Source organism: Littorina saxatilis, linkage group LG16 (assembly GCF_037325665.1).
Source record: "Littorina saxatilis isolate snail1 linkage group LG16, US_GU_Lsax_2.0, whole genome shotgun sequence".
Classification (NCBI taxonomy): Eukaryota; Metazoa; Mollusca; class Gastropoda; order Littorinimorpha; family Littorinidae; genus Littorina; species Littorina saxatilis.
In genome coordinates, this window is record NC_090260.1 from 6,519,571 (window position 1) to 6,540,161 (window position 20,591).

At 42.6% G+C, this 20,591-nt stretch overlaps 2 protein-coding genes across 3 annotated transcripts in view; both read left to right on the top strand.

The window, feature by feature from the left end:
• The window catches only part of LOC138949826 (uncharacterized), an 85,179-nt gene that overhangs the window by 61,057 nt on the left and 3,531 nt on the right, over nt 1-20,591 (top strand). Inside the window, exons 7-9 of the mRNA XM_070321602.1 lie at nt 3,364-4,023; nt 4,626-4,810; nt 5,184-5,696. Coding sequence (XP_070177703.1) covers nt 3,364-4,023; nt 4,626-4,810; nt 5,184-5,696 — 1,358 coding nt within the window. The remainder of the gene's footprint in view (nt 1-3,363; nt 4,024-4,625; nt 4,811-5,183; nt 5,697-20,591) is intronic.
• LOC138950246 (uncharacterized) lies at nt 6,119-13,086 on the top strand. Of its 2 annotated transcripts, XM_070321977.1 has the most exons (5): nt 6,120-6,310; nt 6,627-6,723; nt 7,791-7,965; nt 9,474-9,583; nt 11,842-13,084. In XM_070321977.1, exons 2-5 carry the CDS (start codon nt 6,637-6,639, stop codon nt 12,469-12,471), a joined length of 1,002 nt encoding a protein of 333 aa, XP_070178078.1. In that variant the 5' UTR covers nt 6,120-6,310; nt 6,627-6,636; the 3' UTR covers nt 12,472-13,084. The 2 variants fall into 2 exon arrangements, with proteins under 2 accessions (XP_070178077.1, XP_070178078.1); XM_070321976.1 differs by having other exon boundaries at nt 6,119-6,310; nt 9,474-13,086.

Sequence of the window (20,591 nt, forward strand, 5' to 3'; positions counted from 1 at the left end):
TGGCTTGTCATCTGTTGAGAAGTCGTGACGCAGAGATGCCATCACTGCCCGTTTCATGTCTGCAACTGTCTTACCCCCCCCCCCCCCCCCCTAATTGCCCGATTATAATATATCGTCAACTTCCTGATTGTATTCAGAGTCAGCTGATCATACCCTCGCCCTCCCAAAGTGATTCCTTTTTTGCGGCAGTCTGTCACAAGGTTGCGAAGCGCTGTTACAAGACGCTTGGAAACGTGATTGATGTACTCTTCTTTTTCGATGGTTACTTGATCTCCATAAGGCTTTATTTTGGAAAGTTCCTGGAAGGTTTTTGTGTCACCGTCTGACAGGATAACTGTGTATCGCAGATTGTGCTGCGACACTGACCTGCCCCACAGAACCCGAGCCGCCTCGACTTCCATGATGCCACTGGAACCTAAAAATAAAACCACCGTTTCAGTCAAAGTCAGCCACTGAATAGCAAACACACAAACACACACACACACAAAAGGCAATCAGCCACATATCTACCAACATAGACGCTATTATTGCTTTTGTTCAGTACATGTATTACTATGCATGGATTAGTACCCAAACACACACACACATGCATGCACACATGCATGCAGGCACACTCACACACACACACACACAAACACACACACACACAAGGCAATCAGCCACAGATCTACCAACATAGACGCTATCATTGTTTTTGTTCAGTACATGTATTACTATGCATGGATTAGTACCCAAACACACACAAATACACAAACACGCACAGACACACACACACACACACACACACACACACACACACACACACACACACACACACACACACACACACACACACACACACACACACGTACACTTCACATAGACAGCGCACACAAAACACTGACACACATTTTCACAAACACTTACAGATCTATGTAAAATTCAAACACAACACACTATCATCCCATTTCAACAAACGTCTTCACAAACGCACCATACACACATACTGTTTAGATCTACGCACTCACCTGCAAAATTCTTGTCACAGATGTCCAGTTGTTTTACCAGCCAGGCAGCATACTCCAGGGGTTTCTCCTGGAGAAGTTTGTTTCCAGTTGTCTGGCAAACGTATGACAGTAGTTGCACATAACATGAGCGTCAAAGCAAATTCCAGTCAGCACGTCTAGACTACAGCACACCCTATTCCAATGTGGGACGAGTGCCCCCTGGTCAGCCATGATCCGTCGTAGCTTACACTGATATCAAGAACATCATCATCAGACAGTGTCATTCCATTGTGCGTTGCGTGTATCTGTCTGACCTGACGGACAGCCTCACTGAATACTTTCTCCTCCAGTAGATCTACATCAAGTCGTTGATAGAGTTTATCAGCTTTCTTCTGGAAGGTTTTGTGATCCATGCCTACCAAATCTAAACTTTCACAAAATTTGTTAAATTGTTGAGCACCTAGCCCACATATCAAGGAGTCTGGACGAATAAACGGCTTGCCTGATGAGACCATAATCCGTTTGACCGCTTTCTTTGGAAGCAAGGTATCCAGCAGTACTGACCTGGAACAACTTCCTCACATGCGCGTACACTGCAAGGCCGTGTCTCTGTTTTGAGTCTGGGCATGGTGACAACGTTGGCTGTTTACATTGCGGACAACAAAGTTCGTTTACAAGTCAATACCATCAAAGGTTTTCAAATCAACAAGACATCTCCTTGTTTGGGAAGCCTCTGGACCTGTCGCTTTTGACCAGTGGCTGCTGTGTAGGCCTATGTGTTCGTCTTGAATTGTTTTCGCGTCAAACCGCCAAGAACACACTCTCAGTCCTGACGCAGAATTTGATCTGCATGCCACAGCGGTCGATCCAGATTTTGTGCGCTTGGTCACCGATTGTGTTTTAGTCGTTCTCTTGTCTCTGCAACTCTTCAGTTGTTGTCTTCTCGTACACTTGCCTTTATGATGTGTTTTTCGGAGCGTTGATCTGTTCACACGTGCCATTTTTCTAAGCAAACTCAGTCGAAAACTAAACGCGGTGAGCAGACGACTTTTAAAACGCGAAAAGCCACGCGAGCCTATCTGACCAATCGTGGCCAGGTATTTACGTCATACCCCCGTATATGGAAAGTGTCTGTGGTTTGTTTGTTTGAAAAATAGGGGGGTTTCCCCAGGAGAATCCATATTTAACCGAAAATAACCGCCGAATGACACAGGGGAGAGAACTGCTGTTCAAACGGTATATATGACGTTCCCGCATTGGGCGAGCAGAAATGTCTGTTGTCAAGGGTTGAAAATCGTAATTTTTATCAGAAGAGTTATGAAAAGAGGGAAAAATTTGCCGGGTTGCTGCAATGAAATATATTTTTAGAGACTTTGATGAATTTGTATAGTGTAATCATATATGCATGTCATGAAAGTAGACAGATTGAAAGGTGCAAAACTGCCAACAACTCAAAATGGCTGTGTAAGTCCCATCACTCTAAATTCAGTGGCGCACTTCGCCTTAAAGAGGCAGAAATCGTTACAGAGGTGTCACACACCGGAAATATTATGCACACCGGATAAGGCTCATTAGATTACAACCAGTTACAAAGAAGGGAGGGGGGGGTAAGAGACTAAAACCTCCAAGCCACCTGGCATCTTATATGATGTACCCTGTCAAAAGAAATGACACCCACTTGACAAAACGCCGTCCAACGATACCCAGACAATCTGGCGGCACATTACATTGATTGATTACATAACGACCACCTAAATCTGAGATAAGAGGTTAGAAAGGAATCCGGTCAAGAGTCTACCCTACGATAGTAAACACACAATAATCTTAGCGGGAGACACAACTTGGGTCAGGGGAAGATAATAGACAGGGGAGGCAACTGAGTCGGGCAGGAGATAATTACACAAAAAGACTGGATACGCCACTTGGCTACAGTAAGACGGAGGATTAAAACACAACTGAGATGTTGAGTGGGATGGGGGTAGTGGTGTGAGACGGAGGAGTAAAACACAGCTGTGATGATGAGAGGGATGGGGTAGTGGTGTGAGACGGAGGAGTAAAATACAGCTGTGATGATCAGCAGGATGGAGGTGGTGGTGTGAGACGGAGGAGTAAAACACAGCTGTGATGGTGAGAGGGAGGGGGTAGGGGTGTGAGTTGGGTAGGGAGGAGGAAACAGCTGTAATGCTGAAAGGGAGGGGTTAGGGCGGGGGTGAAATAACACACAGCTGTAGGAATAGCGTTCCCCAGAGAGTCCTTAGTATTATCAACACTGCTAGCGAACACGTGTGTTGCTCTCGATACAGTTTTGTTATTCAAAAGACCTTGAACAGGTTCAAACATTTGAGGAGACAGTACATCGTCAGGTCTTTGATTCCAGAGGGAGTTTCTGAACGCCTGGTTCCCTAACCTGCACAGGGACGTCTATATGATCCCCCCGCACCATGTAGACACGGTGCACGTCACAAAACAACACACCCAGGGAGGTGACTTGATCGACGTGCTGAAAACTCAACAACAAATCGACAGTGATAGCACTAAGCGTACAGAGGTCAGTGACGTCGTACACATAGACAGAGCGCTGAAGAAAGTCCACTGCTGCATGAATAAGATCAAGGACAAAGCAGAGAGTCAGAAAGAAGTTTTAATAATAATGACTCAAGGCAAATGTGGCCTTTACGGCGCTGGTTCCCGAAGCCTCTACACTGGGGCAGCCGCCAGGAGCATGAACAGCGACGAGACAGAACCTTTAGTTCTGCAAGAAGACTTAGTTCTGGAGGAAGACTTTGTTGATCTGCTGGTCATTGATCGTAACCGGGGAGTAATGATGGGGGCAATCATACGTCAGACAGAAGAGGACCCTCATGCAGTTCAAGAAGAATTGCGGAAGGCAGCTGATTACCTGCAGCAAGCTGGAGATGTCGTGAAGCGTTGTGTTCTGGGTGACTTGGACCTACCCCAGCCTGCAATCCACCAGGCCATTCTCCTGCCTCACACGACCAGACGCTGTCTAGTGGAGGCACTGCAAAACATGGACGATGTAAGTATGCATTAACCCCCCCCCCCTCTCCTCTACAAACGCGCACACATACACACACGCACGCCAGCACGCACACACACAACTACACAGCCACACACGCGCCCACACACACACACACACAAACACAGAGAGAGAGAGAGAGAGAGAGAGAGAGAGAGAGAGAGAGAGAAACAGAAAGAGAGAAACAGAGAGAGAGAGAGAACGTGCGGATAATGTTTAAAGAACACAGAGAGAGAGGGGAAAGAGGGGATAACAATTTCCCCATCAACAGATACTGAGTTTCTCTTTTCCACGCGCACTTTGTTTACCTTGCTGACGAGAACAACACTTTCGGAACACTGAGGTAGCTTCGTTGACGTCAATTTGCGGTACATTTGAAAACGACGTCATTTGAGTTTAGCGAGTCGCTCAAAACGGGCAGACAGCTTTCTATTACATGCGGAAACACTGTGGCGCTTTTGTCCAGAAAAACTCTTCTTTTAGGCCCAGAAGTCAGATGATTCCGTATGTAAGTATAGTTAACTGTCATATTATGCAGCGCGTGTTAAATCGTTCTTTGTTATATCCTCCATGTATTTGCAGTCCGTGTGTGTTGACCTCAGTTGCAGAAGTTGGAGCAGTGTCTGGGCGTGAAGGCAGGGCAAAGGGTCGACAAGTGGTGTCTCTGTCATGATGATATGACAGACAACACCAGACGAGACACCTGGTGGGACACCTGCTGGAAGGGGGAAAAGGCAGGGGACCCCGCAATGAAGGGAGGTTCCACGTATGAAAAGCTTGTGGCAAGGTAGAGTCATTTTATCGGTAAAGTAACCACACACAGAGAAACACAAACGCATGAATACACAGGTGCATACATTATTAGTGAGTCTCTCTGTCTGTCTGTCTGTGCCTGTCAGTCTGTATGTGTCTGTCTCTCTCTGTGTCTCTCTGTCTCTGTTTCTCTCTCTCTCTCTTTTGTATATTTATGTATGTGACGTTTTGTGTGCTAGCATGTCTTTTTTGGGCCTCTTTATGTGTTTTTCTTTCCCTATTTCGTTGTGTGTGTGTGTGTGTGTGTGTGTGTGTGTGTGTGTGTGTGTGTGTGTGTGTGTGTGTGTGTGTGTGTGTGCGTACTCACAAGCTTACATATATATAAAGTGTGATATTTATCAATGCAGGTTCGCCGTACCACTGGCAACGGTACAGGTGTACCTTAGCCGCAAGCCGCGACTACAGCTGTGGACCCAGGGCCATTTTGTTCAGGCTGTCGGGGAAGAACATGGCAGACCCATGTCTTGCCTTGCTCTTTTCCCGGAACAGTTTGAAGTCCTGGAGCACACGCCAAACAACGACGACGACGACATTAGGGTCTTCAGGGGCGCGCCCGGGGTAGGGAAATCGATCATTTTAATTCTAAGGGGTTCCTACTGGATGAGGAAGTATCGCCGCACCGTCTTTGTTCTTCAGACGAGTGACGATGGTTTAGCTGCCGCCTACCTGGTTAGACATCAGTTGAGCAAAACAGTCGGACAGGGCGCCGGCAGCGTGCAGCTCGTCAACATGGCGGGGGTACGGGACAGGGGTCGATGGACAGAGGGAGGCGAGGAGAAAGTGCAGGCCTGGGTGGAGGAGCTGTGTCAACACGCACAGACTGAGGGGCGCGTGCACATCCTGGCCGATGAGGCCAACGGGTAAGAATGACGCCGTACACTGAATCTAACACTGCCTCCTGTCACTCTTGCGTTGGTCGGTGTGGTCGTGTTCGCGGGTAGAAGATAATGTGATCATTCCAAAAACGTGTTTTTTCACCTTCCTTATATATGCTAACTGTCAATAAATGATATAGAGTTTGTGCATAAATAATGATTCTTAATTATTCCCGTGTAATCAATACGTTACGACAGTTTATTGGATATAGAATGTGCAGTCAACGACTGTCACTGTGTCGGGTACTGATCAATGATGTCAACAATCTTTCCGATCAGGCGCCACCCTTTCTTTATCTGCCATGCTGAACAGATCGCTAAATATTTTGCCTGGAGTCTGATGACAGGTAAATCACATTTATCTTACTCTGTTTACGTTGTGTGAGTTTTTACGTCACTCCGTTTACGTCTTATATGCACTATTAGACTGATTAAGTGTACAGTGCCAGTGGTAGTGCTAGTGGTTATCGGTACTTTTTTATGTGTTGACGTCAGCGATGTGTGCGCAGTTCAAAGGTTAGGGGTCAAAGTTTACGGATGCTTCCTTCGATCCGCTAACGAGCTGTGGTTGAATCGACGAAAATAACGAGCCCCAAAAGGTATGTAAAAACTGAGCGAACGCTTGTTTATTTACACGATTATTTATAACTAGTATGTTCCTAAACCACTTAATGGTACAAATGTCAGTTTAATGTGTGATATAATCCTGGTTTGATGCTGTAATTCAAGCGTTGAACAGAGCAAGCTTTTTCACATTTCAAACACACAAAAAATGGCCGATTTTGAGTTGTGTTCAGTTTTTCGATTCAACCTTTTCGGTTTCGATTTCGCTTACTATCTGGAACTGGAAGATGAGTTATGCAGTGAAAAGTTGCAAATGTTCCAATCCTCTCGCTGTTTATGTTTTGTTTTAAGATCGATCTTCATGGATGCCAGGGACCAACTTGAGCTTGCGGCGTGGGACGAGGATGACGCAGAAGATGATTTTGTTGTCTTCGCACTGCTTGATCAGGTTAGCAAACAAGTCAAAGCTTAGGTCTAGCTTCTAAAGGCATTAAAGGTTCCGCTGAAATATAATTGTCAGGAACAGGCGTATATTTTGGTTATGGCCGGTGAGGTTACTTTGGATTGGTTATGATTAGGTTTTAAATGTTGTTCATGTAAAAAATTAAATGTTTTTTTGGTTAGATTTCATAGTCATGATAGTGATCTTGTCTGAATCAACAGTGATAGTGATATTGGGTAGATCTAACACTTACACCTAGATTTGGTTTCCGTGTGACTTTGTTACTTACATTTAATGGTTTATAAACATAGAGTTTTAACTATTTACTGTTCAAGAATCAAAATCAAATGGAAACTGATGACCAAATCTGCAGTCAAGAGTTTTAGTTTCATCAAAGCATGAATATTATTATTAAGTCCACTCTCTGTCACAGAGTCTGTGTCACTGTCAGTTTGTGTTCTTGTGTCATTTTAATTTCATAGCAATACATGTACTTTCAAGAAGGACGTTACACTTACTGGTTCTATCAGACTTTTAAGCACAATGCACCTTGGTTCTAGTTTTATTATTTCTAGGATCAAATTACTTCAGTACAAGGAAACTTCTGTGTTCTAAAACATACACAGTATTTATATCAGAATACTGTCAACTGGTGCTTTTTGAGATGCACAGTTGAAACTATTTATCCAACATGCTTCAAGTTCAACCTGTAAGGGTCATTTTGTTATGCAGGGGCGAGTGAACAATCCGCTTGGCTAGTAAAAACAGGCTCGCAACTCACCTGGCTGGCCAATTAAATTTCTTGTCAAATGCAACCAAAAGGGTTTTAACGCTACTGCAGATCAATTGTGGATGACTGGTATGTATCGGGGCGGCGAAATTTCTGCCAGGTTAGTGACTTTCTTGAAGTTACTCGCCCAGCTGGCGAGTTGAAATGTTGGAGTTTAACTTTCCCTCTGTTAGTGTTACCCAGTATTGATTTGAGTAGCTTCAGCAGAATTTTCAGGCTAATTAATTGAATAAAGTGTACAAGTGATCCATGATTTCACTAAGTTTAACCTACATTTCAACAGCCAGAAAGAAGGGCCTATGAGGGTCAGTTCGCCCTCGATCACTTCACAGCCATCGAATGTGAGGACTTATTTCGCTTCAGCGCGGAAGAGATTCGGAGACTGTGCGCCCTTCTGGGAATGCAGAGGACTATGCAGGCGCCTAATGGAATGAACAATCAAGGAACCAAGGCCAGTGGTGAGGATTTATTTTTTTACCCTGGTTGCTGTGAAGTTGAGTTGTATTTCAGTCAAAATGATAGTTTAATGATCCTCCTGCATGATTTGATTCGCAAACTCATGAAGTTTGCATTTACTGTGAATATTCAGTGAGTTGTTTTTACTATTTCAGGTTTCGTAAAAGATTAAAGCGGAGCGTTGAGTTGGGGCATAATTTATTTTGGGATTGCTTAAAATCTAAAATTTGAACTATGTATTTTGAACTTGAATCACAAAATGTACCTGACTAACTTTAGCCCCTTTGGTCGACACAGTACTCTATTTAGACAATAGAGAAATAATAGTGAATTGGTTGTGCCACTTACTGACTTAGTCTGTGGAGTTGAGTGAAATTATTTTTGAAATATGGTAACAGGATAAATAAAGATGCGTTGATACTGATAATTTATTCATATTAGTTTAAAAAAATAAATGAATATTTTTTTTACAAGTTGACGAAGTGGCCGCCATTGTTACATGAAAACTTTTAATGTGCAAAGGACTTATTTGTTTTAACTTTTTTTTATGATAATTGTTTTTATTGATTTTGTCTTCGTGGTGTCCCCCCCCCCCCTTCAAAAAAACAAAAATGTATTTTGTTCTTGTCGGGTAACTGTTTTTGTGTGTGCAGGATAGCCAGTAACTGTGTCAAACCCGATAAATAGAAAATCAAACTGATGATAAGCATGTCGGGCTGGATATTTTAAGGCGCGTGAGAAAACTTTTGCAGTGTTATTATTTTGAACTTGAAGACTGTATGAGAATATGCCTCTCCACACACATTCGCATACACACTCACCAGGGGCCAGTTTCATAAGATAGCAGGGAACCGACTGACAGTCGATCGACTGCCCAGTCGATGGACTGTGGTTGATCGCCGTGTCACCGAAAAGCGCGTTTCATGAGCGAATCACCGTCACCCGCGGACAACCGCAGTCGACCGACTGTACAGTAATCCGAATGGCCAAGTCGAGGGCTAAATTTAGCAACATTACCACTTCCGTTTGCTCATTCGCACGTGGAAATGGCCGATTTCGAAGAAAAAACAAGTCTCGGCCCGCTCAAAATAACAATGACCGAGACTTTCAGTAATTCCTTCGCGTGACGTCAAACCCTCTTACGCCATAATGTGACGTCTTCAACACATAACCCTGACTTGTCACCTGGATTACTGCGTCATGATAGATACATTTCGAAGAACAATCACAAGGTTTGGCTCACAATCCAAAAAAGTGTGAGCATTCTGCCATTGACTGTGCGGATAATTACATTTATTTTCGGTTTACCGCAGTAAGCCGAACACAGTGTTGGGGGGAGAGCATCACCGTGTTTGGCTGACTTCCGGTGAGACGACCCGACTGAAATTTTGTTCGTGAAACCCGATAACGTCGGATTACTGTGGTTCTCTCGGACAACTGCAGTTGGTCGACTGTGTTTCTGGCTCATGAAACTGGCCCCAGGCTCATTTGAATTTATGATTTTTTTCAGGATTGGAGGTGCTCTGCATCTGTCTGCGGAGGTTGGCTTACCCATGCCGGTTTGCTGACCTTTCGCAGATGTTTCATCGTCCCAAGCCGGAGTTGTGTGTGCTGTTCAAGGTAGGTATCGACTTCATCTATGATCAGTTTTCTGACAAACTAACAAACCTCAATCAGCCATGGCTGACAGTGCCCCAACTGGAACGGTACTGTGCAGCTATACATGCCAAGGGGGCTCCTCTGGAGTTTTGTTGGGGGATGGTTGACGGCACAATACGATCAATGTGTCGCCCAGGCCATTTGCAACAAGAAGTGTACAATGGCCATAAGAGGGTGCACTCTCTAAAGTTTCAGTGTGTCGTGACACCAAATGGCCTTGTGGCAAATGTTTTTGGGCCCTTGGTTGGTCGACGACATGACGCAGCTTTGCTGAATGGTAGTGGCATTCTTGAACACATGCAGCAGCACATGGTCACTCCAGCAGGAGATGAAATGTACCTGTATGGGGACCGAGCCTACCCCTTGACCCCTAACTTGATGAGGCCGTACCGTGGACAGATCACAGAAGAGCAACAGGCCTTCAACACAGAAATGAGCAGGGTGAGAAACTCTGTTGAATGGGAATTTTCAAAAATTGTTAGGCTGTGGGCATTTTTGGATTTCAGAAAAAATTTGAAGCTGTTCTTGTCCCCTGTAGGGAAACTCTACCTGGTTGGAGTTTTGTTGTCCAACTGTCATACTTGCCTACATGGCAGTGAGACATCACAGTTCTTTGGACTGAATCCACCAACACTGGAGGAGTATCTCTACTAATTGTCTGTGTAGCTCTCAAGTAGAAGAAATGCTCATTCCATTGATCTTGTGTCACATGGTGTTTGGCATCCAAATGGCCAAGCATCTAAACAAATTGACCCTGTAGAAGGCTTTAAATTATTAACATGATTTCACTGCTTAGAGATGGCCAAATCTACTGCCCGGTCGCCTGGTGGGAGTTCAAAATATGGTGGATAACCCGGTTTGCAACTACAAGTATCTGGTCAAATGCAATTGGCGGGGACGTAGCTAAGTTGGTAGCGTGCTGGCTTTGTAGCCAGTTGGTCGCTATCAGCGTGGGTTCAATCCCCACGTTCGGCAAGAGATTTATTTCTCGGAGTCAACTTTGTGCAGACTCTCTTTGGTGTCCGAACACCCCCGAAAAAGATCCCAAGTTCACAGCAAAAGTCTCAGGACTTGGAAAACACGAAGACACGCATGCATGATCTTTCATCTCTGATTATCATGATCGTATTTCAATACTTTGACAAGACAAACCCAATGCTGGTGTGTCGAAGAAGACAGCCACAGCGGGCTTGTTCGAATCAAAGTATCACACCATATTTTCAGCGTATTACCAACACCTGTCCCAATATAGACCAGTTGGTCTAAGAGGACGTTAAACCCTAATAGTCAGTCAGTCAGTCAAATGCAAAAGCAACTTTTTCAGTGGTACTTTATTGAGTTAAATTTGAATGTCAAACAGAATGAGGCAGAGCGATGTTTAGATGTCAAATAACCAAAGGGAAGTAATCGCTCTTAATGCATACGACATGTGTAATAGAGTAAGCGAGAGTTGTTCTAAGTCGCTTGTTCATTTCAATGCTTGTCATTCTCTCAGGTGCCAGGAGAAAAGGTTCCGTACAACTCTCGCTTACTCTATTACACATGTCGTATGCATTAAGAGCGATTACTTCCCTTTGGTTATTTGATATGAGTTAAATTTGGTTAAACCAAATAGATGCTGCACATTCAGACATTTCTGTCGTCTGTAAAATTGACACACAAAAAAAGAAGCACCCAACTGGGGCGCGCTTTAAACGTTTCATACTGGCTGCGGCCTGTTTCTTATTTCGCTACTGATTCCAAACAAGCATATGTCTATTATTAAGTGAACCTGTGTAAAAAATAAAGCCAGGTAAGAACCCAGCTGACCTCCATTTATTGATCATTTGTAAAATTGTATGCTCTTGTCACTTGTGTATAAATACATATCTGATGGTCACTCATACTGACATTGAACATAATTTGTTTGTGTGATATATACCGGCTTTTGACATATCTTGCAGGACAGTGACTTTCTTGAAGTAACTGCTGGTGCTACTTTGCTTCATCAGCCTGTACAGCTGTACTTGCTTTCGCAAATTACTTTGGTTTAAGCGTGTTTATTCAAATTCTCATACACACGTTTCAAACAATAACAACATTAAGAACGTTAACAAGCAGATTGCTTATGGACGCGTTCTTGAAATTACTTTAGTACATGCTATTCTTCATTATGCATTAGTGGGTGTGCACATGGATCTCTGACATGGGTACTGCTGTGTTGTAATTTGTATTTGTAGTTTGCAGGCAGAGGCAGAGGGTCTTCTTGTCTGCCCATACCTCGGTACCAAGCGGCCACTAAACAACCATCATCACCAGCCAGGCAGTCACATGGGACTCTCCACTCTTCACTGAAAATCTTGTTCTTCAACCATAACTTTTTCAAAGACACTGAACTGTCAAATATTTGGGCTGTGTGGATTTGCCTCAGGACCCGTCCTTACAAAAGATCCAATCTTCTTCTTCTACATTCATGGGCTGAAACTCCCACGTACACTCACATATTTTGCTTGAGTGTATTTTTAACGTGTATAACTATTTTTACCTGCCATTTAGGCAGCCTTGCGTCACTTTCAGTGATCTGTTGGAATGTACATCTTTATTTGCTGCTGGCCACTCACTCATCCTCTATAAGGGGTAGGGGCTTAAAAAGTGTTTGGTTTGGTTCGATCCTCACGTTCGACGAGAGATTTATTTCTCGGAGTCAACTTTGTGCAGACTCTCTTCGGTGTCCGAACACCCCCGTGTGCACACATGCGCACAAAAAAGATCCCATGTTCACAGCGAAAGTCTCAGGGCTTGTAAAACACGAAGACACGAATGCATCATCTCTCGTCTCTGATTATCATGATTGTATTTCGATACTTTGACGAGACAAACCCAATGCTGGTGTGTCGAAGAAGACAGCCACAGCGGGCTTGTTCGAATCAAAAGTATCACACCATATCTTCAGCGTATTACCAATACCTGTCCCAATATAGACCAGTTGGTCTAAGAGGACGTTAAACCCTAATAGTCAGTCAAGTGTTTGGGTCGAAGGAAAAAAAGGATTGGTTGGGGCTACCCAAATCAAACTGGGGGGGGGGGGGGGGGTCACGCCCACCAAATGTAGCTGAACACACCTGGAGCTAGACCTTACATCTTCATTAATTATTTTATTTCTAGTGCCATTACTTTCCTAAATAACCACATATTATTAACTGGATCTGTCCATGAATTGAAATGAGTCTGTACTATTTGCTGAATGAATTTTTGACTTTGAAAGTGAAACAAATTGAAAATCAAATTATAGTCATATGAAGTTAGAATTGGTTATCTACATATATATGTGTATAAGGTGTTATAAATAATTATAATTAATAGTACTTGAAGTTAAAGGGATTATTTTGAGTAACAGAACATACATTTGAGACTTGTTAAAATATTGCCCTTTGCATGGCAAAGCTTGAAGAAATAGTAATTAAATTCAATGTTTGAAATTGTATTACAGAGTGAGAGTTCAGTCCAAAGTGTGTATACATGTCTATGTGATTGTACAATTATAATGCTTGTTTTTATGTTGAAACAACTCACTCTAGATCTGATTTAATTGTTGTCAGTAAATTCTCTCTCTAACTTAGCTTTAGTGCAAGTCAATGTATTGGAATAATTATGATTAATGATAAATGTACAGAAACTAAATTTATTGCACACAAAAACTGATGCATGCATCTCAGATTTGGAAATCAGAATTTTATGGTAAAAGGGAGGCAATCAATCAAGAAAGAAGAATAACAGACTACTCAGACTTGGCTTAGAAAGTGAGATGTATTTCTGATCCTGGTCATTGCTAGGTGTTTGCCATGGAGTCTGGCTTATAAAAATTCAGGAAGAGAATAATGTTTGGATAAGTGAAGGAAAAGTAATTAAAGATCACCATAATTATCAAGTCAGGCTTTGCTTGCGGTCGCTCTGGTACTGAGGTCAAGCAGTGCGGCCGGCTAACAGGTAGTTTAGGGTCGCTTGTTGTCTTGTCACCATTCGCATAAAAAAGAATGGGTTTTCCGTGTGACCTTGTGCTTAATTAAAATATATGAAAGTGTAGATGTTGCGGAACTTTAGACTTCATACATGCCTAATATTACCGAATGTAGGAGGTTAATGCCAACCTTGTTTTCATTGCGTTTTTTGAATAATTCATCTCTAATCACACAAACTCACACACAAAATTTGAACAAGGTTTGAAAACAAAAGTGAACTTAGCAATCAACATTTTTACTGAATAAAAATATAACACACAACAGAGTAACAAAAAAAACAAAAAAAAGTTAAAATCGCCACATTCCACCAATACAGAATTAACAAGTCGCGTAAGGCGAAAATACAATATTTAGTCAAGTAGCTGTCGAACTCACAGAATGAAACTGAACGCAATGCCATTTTTCAGCAAGACCGTATACTCGTAGCATCGTCAGTCCACCGCTCATGGCAAAGGCAGTGAAATTGACAAGAAGAGCGGGGTAGTAGTTGCGCTAAGAAGGATAGCACGCTTTTCTATACCTCTCTTTGTTTTAACTTTCTGAGCGTGTTTTTAATCCAAACATATCATATCTATATGTTTTTGGAATCAAGAACCGACAAGGAATAAGATGAAAGTGTTTTTAAATTGATTTGGACAATTTAATTTTGATAATAATTTTTATATATTTAATTTTCAGAGCTTGTTTTTAATCCGAATATAACGTATTTATATGTTTTTGGAATCAGCAAATGATGGAGAATAAGATAAACGTAAATTTGTATCGTTTTATAAATTTTTATTTTTTTTTTACAATTTTCAGATTTTTAATGACCAAAGTCATTAATTAATTTTTAAGCCACCAAGCTGAAATGCAATACCGAAGTCCGGGCTTCGTCGAAGATTACTTGACCAAAATTTCAACCAATTTGGTTGAAAAATGAGGGCGTGACAGTGCCGCCTCAACTTTCACGAAAAGCCGGATATGACGTCATCAAAGACATTTATCAAAAAAATGAAGAAAACATTCGGGGATATCATACCCAGGAACTCTCATGTCAAATTTCATAAAGATCGGTCCAGTAGTTTAGTCTGAATCGCTCTACACACACACACACACACACACACAGACACACACACACACACACACACACACACACACACACGCACATACACCACGACCCTCGTTTCGATTCCCCCTCGATGTTAAAATATTTAGTCAAAACTTGACTAAATATAAAAATTATACAAAAGAAAACGCTGAAAATTTATTTTGTAAAATAAAACTGATCACGACACCCCTCCCCACCCACCCAAAGAAAGATTTATGGTAATCATTTTTTTTTGTAAAAGTAACTCAAAAAAAGCGGCATCTCGCTTTGCCTGCAAAGCGAGTTCTTGCCTGCGGAGATCCAGCTCCTCCCTCCTCAACTCTCTCTCCTCTTCGGCTTCCCTCCTCCTGAACTCTCTCTCCTCCCTCTCGCTCCTCCTTCTTTCTCTGTCCTCGTCCGCTTGTCGCCGAAAGGCTTGGTACTCTTCCAGCACCCCTCCTCCTGAACTCTCTCTCCTCCCTGTCGCTCCTTCTTCTTTCTCTGTCCTCGTCCGCTTGTCGCCGAAAGGCTTGGTACTCTTCTAGCACCCCTCCTCCTGAACTCTCTCTCCTCCCTGTCGCTCCTTCTTCTTTCTCTGTCCTCGTCCGCTTGTCGCCGAAAGGCTTGGTACTCTTCTAGCACCCCTCCTCCTGAACTCTCTCTCCTCCCTGTCGCTCCTTCTTCTTTCTCTGTCCTCGTCCGCTTGTCGCCGAAAGGCTTGGTACTCCTCCAGCACCCCTCCTCCTGAACTCTCTCTCCTCCCTGTCGCTCCTTCTTCTTTCTCTGTCCTCGTCCGCTTGTCGCCGAAAGGCTTGGTACTCTTCTAGCACCCCTCCTCCTGAACTCTCTCTCCTCCCTGTCGCTCCTTCTTCTTTCTCTGTCCTCGTCCGCTTGTCGCCGAAAGGCTTGGTACTCTTCTAGCACCCCTCCTCCTGAACTCTCTCTCCTCCCTGTCGCTCCTTCTTTCTCTGTCCTCGTCCGCTTGTCGCCGAAAGGCTTGGTACTCTTCTAGCACCCCTCCTCCTGAACTCTCTCTCCTCCCTGTCGCTCCTTCTTCTTTCTCTGTCCTCGTCCGCTTGTCGCCAAAAGGCTTGGTACTCTTCCAGCACCCCTCCTCTTCTCTTTCGCCTTATCGTCGGTACTTCATCTGCAATTTAAAATCAATAATGTCACATGCATAACAATTGTGATAATCAATTCAGCTGAAGGGGCCACACGTACGAATGTCAAAGCTAACAAATTTAGTAGTGGACTGGGGCCTGGGCTGACCAGGAAACCTAAAAACAAAAAAGTTATTGAATACAGTTGGGAGTACAAATATGTCCAACCATTAATTCTATGTTTCATTTATGCTTGGTTGTTGTGGGAACTCTGCTGCAACTATCTTTAGTTTTGGCCTGGATATGCAGAGACTATGTCAATGAGAGACTTGCCTTCACCACTGCCGGAAGGCTGGGCCTTTTGCAGATTGCCCAGGGCTGCATCCCGTATTATCTTGGCCTTCTGAATAGAATCGGCCGCCTGTTTGACAGAATAGTTTTCATTAATAAAAAAAACACATGTTATGTAACTGTTACGGCCGGAATTTCGATGTGTATGTCTGTATGTATGTCTATCTATGCCTATCAAAATTGTGCGTGCTACTCTCTGTTTACTAATAACTGTTCTTCACACACACACACACAACACTCCAACCAGGCACAAAGACAAAAACACAGCAAAGCCCTTTGCCCCTGCACCTCTATTAAAGTATTCAATCACAACATAAACATATTATTCTACATCCATTCTACAGATCACTTTCGCTCAATCATGAAAGTCCTATTTCTGTCAACACACAGAAATCAAACTGCACAAAATTACATACATGTTATTATGTCATGCAATCTACAGTTCTCGTGCACACACGTATAACACTTGAGGCTTTGTTCCGTGAAAGCCCGTCTGTCTCAAAACACACGAAGACACTGTCTCAAACAATTCTTCTGTTACTATTCACTTCTGTTATACACAGAAGACAAACCCCACGACGCTCGACGTCTCGTGGTTATTCACTCGGGAAACGTATCTGTGCAGCTATCACGCTGGTTAAATTCTCTCAGTCGTACTCACAGTATACAGTGGCACACACTGCTTCACCCCACCCACACAACTGTCTCGTGTGGTGGAATGGGACGGGGTTCCCGTTACGCAGCGCTTCACGCTGTCTTTCCCTCCAGCGTCTCCACAGCCCTCGGCTGGAGCATGAGGGCAGAACCTCCCGTCTCGTTCCCGCTTCCGCGACCGCTCTCGGCCCGGGATATCTCCGTGACCCACTCGGCCCGGGGTGCTAAAAAACACAAGTTTAAACTACCATAAGTCTCCATACTTGAATAAACTTTTATAACGTTCTTTATCACTACCGTCAACTATCTTATGCGGTTACAGTATATACACCCGCTAACTCATAAGCGAATTCATTTCCGAAAAACATGTAAACATTCCATTTTCCACAATGGCTGACAACCGCGCACGTTTTTCAGTTAATTCACACATGACTCTCCCGGTCATTTCTCAAGTCAATATTTCCGAGCAAAATAATATCTCCGAGTAAAATATCAATTCAATAAATACCTGTAAACACAGCAGCTGAATCTACTGACTCAGTACCGCGACACGGGTCTCCAAACGACCTCTAGCGCCCGGTGAGAACTTTACACTTGGGAGACACGTCTGCTCCTGTCGACAGTCTGCAAAGCTCTGCGCCTGTATTATCTCTACAACGCCCCCTCGGTCTATACTCTGCTCTGATTGGTCACCGACACTACTGCAATGCGTCAGTGACGTCACTGTACGGTGTCCACTCAAAGTTCGTGGCCCATAAATTCTGTACACCTGAGTCACATAATTCCAATATACACTATGTGCAAATCCGTTTGTCACATTACCCCCTCCTCCCAGAAAAAAATGACCGACCGAGGTTATTTTTTCTTAAGGATAATAGGCAAAAGAGGGTAACTACTTTACTGAACTGCAATCTTCATACCAGTTTCCTCTAGGGATCAAAATTGTCGCACCTGACATTAGAAACAAACTTTCTAATCCACTAACAGCTATTCAAACAAGCTCAAAACGACACCGCTGGTATACACAATTCACTGTCATCCAAGGCATGCACAATTTTGTCATCCAAGGCATGCACAATTTATCGTCATTCAAGGCATGCACAAATCTGTCATCCGAGGTATGCACAACTTACTGTCATCCAAGGTATGCACAATCTTGTCATCCAAGGTATGCACAACGTTGTCATCTAAGGCATGCACAATTTTGTCATCCAAGGTATGCACAACGCTGTCATCCAAGGCATGCACAATTTTGTCATCCAAGGTATGCACAACGCTGTCATCCAAGGCATGCACAATTTTGTCATCCAAGGTATGCACAACGCTGTCATCCAAGGCATGCACAATTTTGTCATCCAAGGTATGCACAATTCATTGTCATTCAAGGCATGCACAAATCCGTCATCCGAGGTATGCACAACTTACTGTCATCCAAGGTATGCACAAACTTGTCATCCAAGGTATGAATCCCGACAATTTCCAGCTTAATATCAGGTTCTCATTGTTTTAACTGGTGTTCCATTTCTTTGCATTTGTCTATCCAATTCTTTTTGTCTTTCTTCCCTTTCTTTTTCTTTTTGTCTCTCTTCTCTTTCCAATTCTTTTTGTCTTTCATCTTTTTCTCGTTTTCTCTCTAAACGATCAAAACTCTCTTTCACGTATTTCTCACGTTTCTCTGCACCCAGACCCAAAGTCTCTGCCTGTTTTACAAACTTGTCAAACAACGCATCATAATCATCATCGCTCTCCATTGTGTAAGTTTTGAACTTTCAAAATCACACCAAAATATGTCCAAGTTTAGAGAAAAGTTTTGAAAAAAGTTTCAAATAATAATGCAAGTTCCAGCAATCTACTTGAAATCTGTCAAGTACCACAAAAAATGTTGCACCAAACCCAATAGTCAATACAAGACCATATCTAAACACGTTTTGGCGTAAATCTCACGCAAAAATATCCAACAGTTTTAATGAAAGTCAAATATTCAGTCAATGAAGTCAAAACGAATCTTCAAACATATATACAAGTACAAACAAAACAACAACCCCAAACCACAAATAGGAGGAAAAATTCAAAGTTCAAAATGCAACACAAGTAAAGACTTAAAACTAATGAACAACTAAGTACTAAATCAAAAAATCAAATCCAAAATAAGTGAAGTCCAACTAAAGAAAACGCAGTTGGAAGCAAAATAAAACGAAGTTCCAACAAAAAATTTATGAAGTGAAACACTCCCTATTAAACTTAAACTAATTTAAAGTTGTAAATAGTAGCTTACAATAACTGTATACACTACTAATAAGATTAACTTAATTTAGATCAACAAGACAACAAAAAATGTAGTTGGAGGCAAATAAAACAAAATCCAGAAAAAAATTTTAAAGTGACACAATCACCAAACAGCAGACTAAATTAAACCAACAAAAAAAATTCAAAGTACTCAATCTACTACCATAACAAATAACAAATCAAAAGTAAACTAAAACTTAAATCTAATTAAAGTCTATATCAAAATACCACAACTAATTACCTTAATTATTTACAACAAATCAACAAAAGCAATGCCACAAAATCAATAAACCTAATTAAACACACAAAATAAAAAATTCCAAGATCAAATTAGAAAATTTCAAAGGCAAAAAGAACAAAAAATAATCAAAGTTAATTAACTCAACAAAGGCAAAGGGCAATAAACAACAGACAGATCCCTATTCCAAAGCAGAAAGAAAAAAATTTACCAAATATTTTACAAAATTGAAAGCACAGAAAAGAGCAAAGAAAGAGAAATTAAAGACCCCACAGGAAGAAAAATGAAGCTAATCCCTCAGTGCTTAGAACTATACAATAAGCACTACCGTAAAACTGGAGACGGTAACAAAACAACACAAGACATGAACGACACAACTATTCAATCTGAAAAATCTCTGCGTGACCTACTGCCAAAAAGTTCTGAAAAACCCAACACAGGGGAAAAAATGAAATTTAGCAAAGCAGGGAAACAACTATGAATTTATAACTAACACAGAGTAATCGGGGTCACCAAATGTTACGGCCGGAATTTCGATGTGTATGTCTGTATGTATGTCTATCTATTCCTATCAAAATTGCGCGTGCTACTCTCTGTTTACTAATAACTGTTCTTCACACACACACACACACAACACTCCAACCAGGCACAAAGACAAGAACACAGCAAAGCCCTTTGCCCCTGCACCTCTATTAAAGTATTCAATCACAACATAAACATATTATTCTACATCCATTCTACAGATCACTTTCGCTCAACATGAAAGTCCTATTTCTGTTAATACACAGAAATCAAACTGCACAACATTACATACATGTCATTATGTCATGCAATCTACAGTACTCGTGCACACACGTATAACACTTGAGGCTTTGTTCCGTGAAAGCCCGTCTGTCTCAAAACACACGAAGACACTGTCTCAAACAATTCTTCTGTTACTATTCAGTTCTGTTATACACAGATAACAAACCCCACGACGCTCGACGTCTCGTGGTTATTCACTCGGGAAACGTATCTGTGCAGCTATCACGCTGGTTAAATTCTCTCAGTCGTACTCACAGTATACAGTGGCACACACTGCTTCACCCCACCCACACAACTGTCTCGTGTGGTGGAATGGGACGGGGTTCCCGTTACGCAGCGCTTCACGCTGTCTTCCCCTCCAGCGTCTCCACAGCCCTCGGCTGGAGCATGAGGGCAGAACCTCCCGTCTCGTTCCCGCTTCCGCGACTGCTCTCAGCCCGGGATATCTCCGGAACCCACTCGGCCCGGG

Excerpts from the sequence above, each read along its gene's own strand:
- LOC138950246 (XM_070321976.1), top strand. The coding sequence starts at position 6,637 with ATGGATGCCAGGGACCAACTTGAGCTTGCGGCGTGGGACGAGGATGAC. Across the intron at positions 6,724-7,790 it reads TCTTCGCACTGCTTGATCAG|CCAGAAAGAAGGGCCTATGA; the intron begins GTTAGCAAACAA and ends ACATTTCAACAG. Across the intron at positions 7,966-9,473 it reads TCAAGGAACCAAGGCCAGTG|GATTGGAGGTGCTCTGCATC; the intron begins GTGAGGATTTAT and ends GATTTTTTTCAG.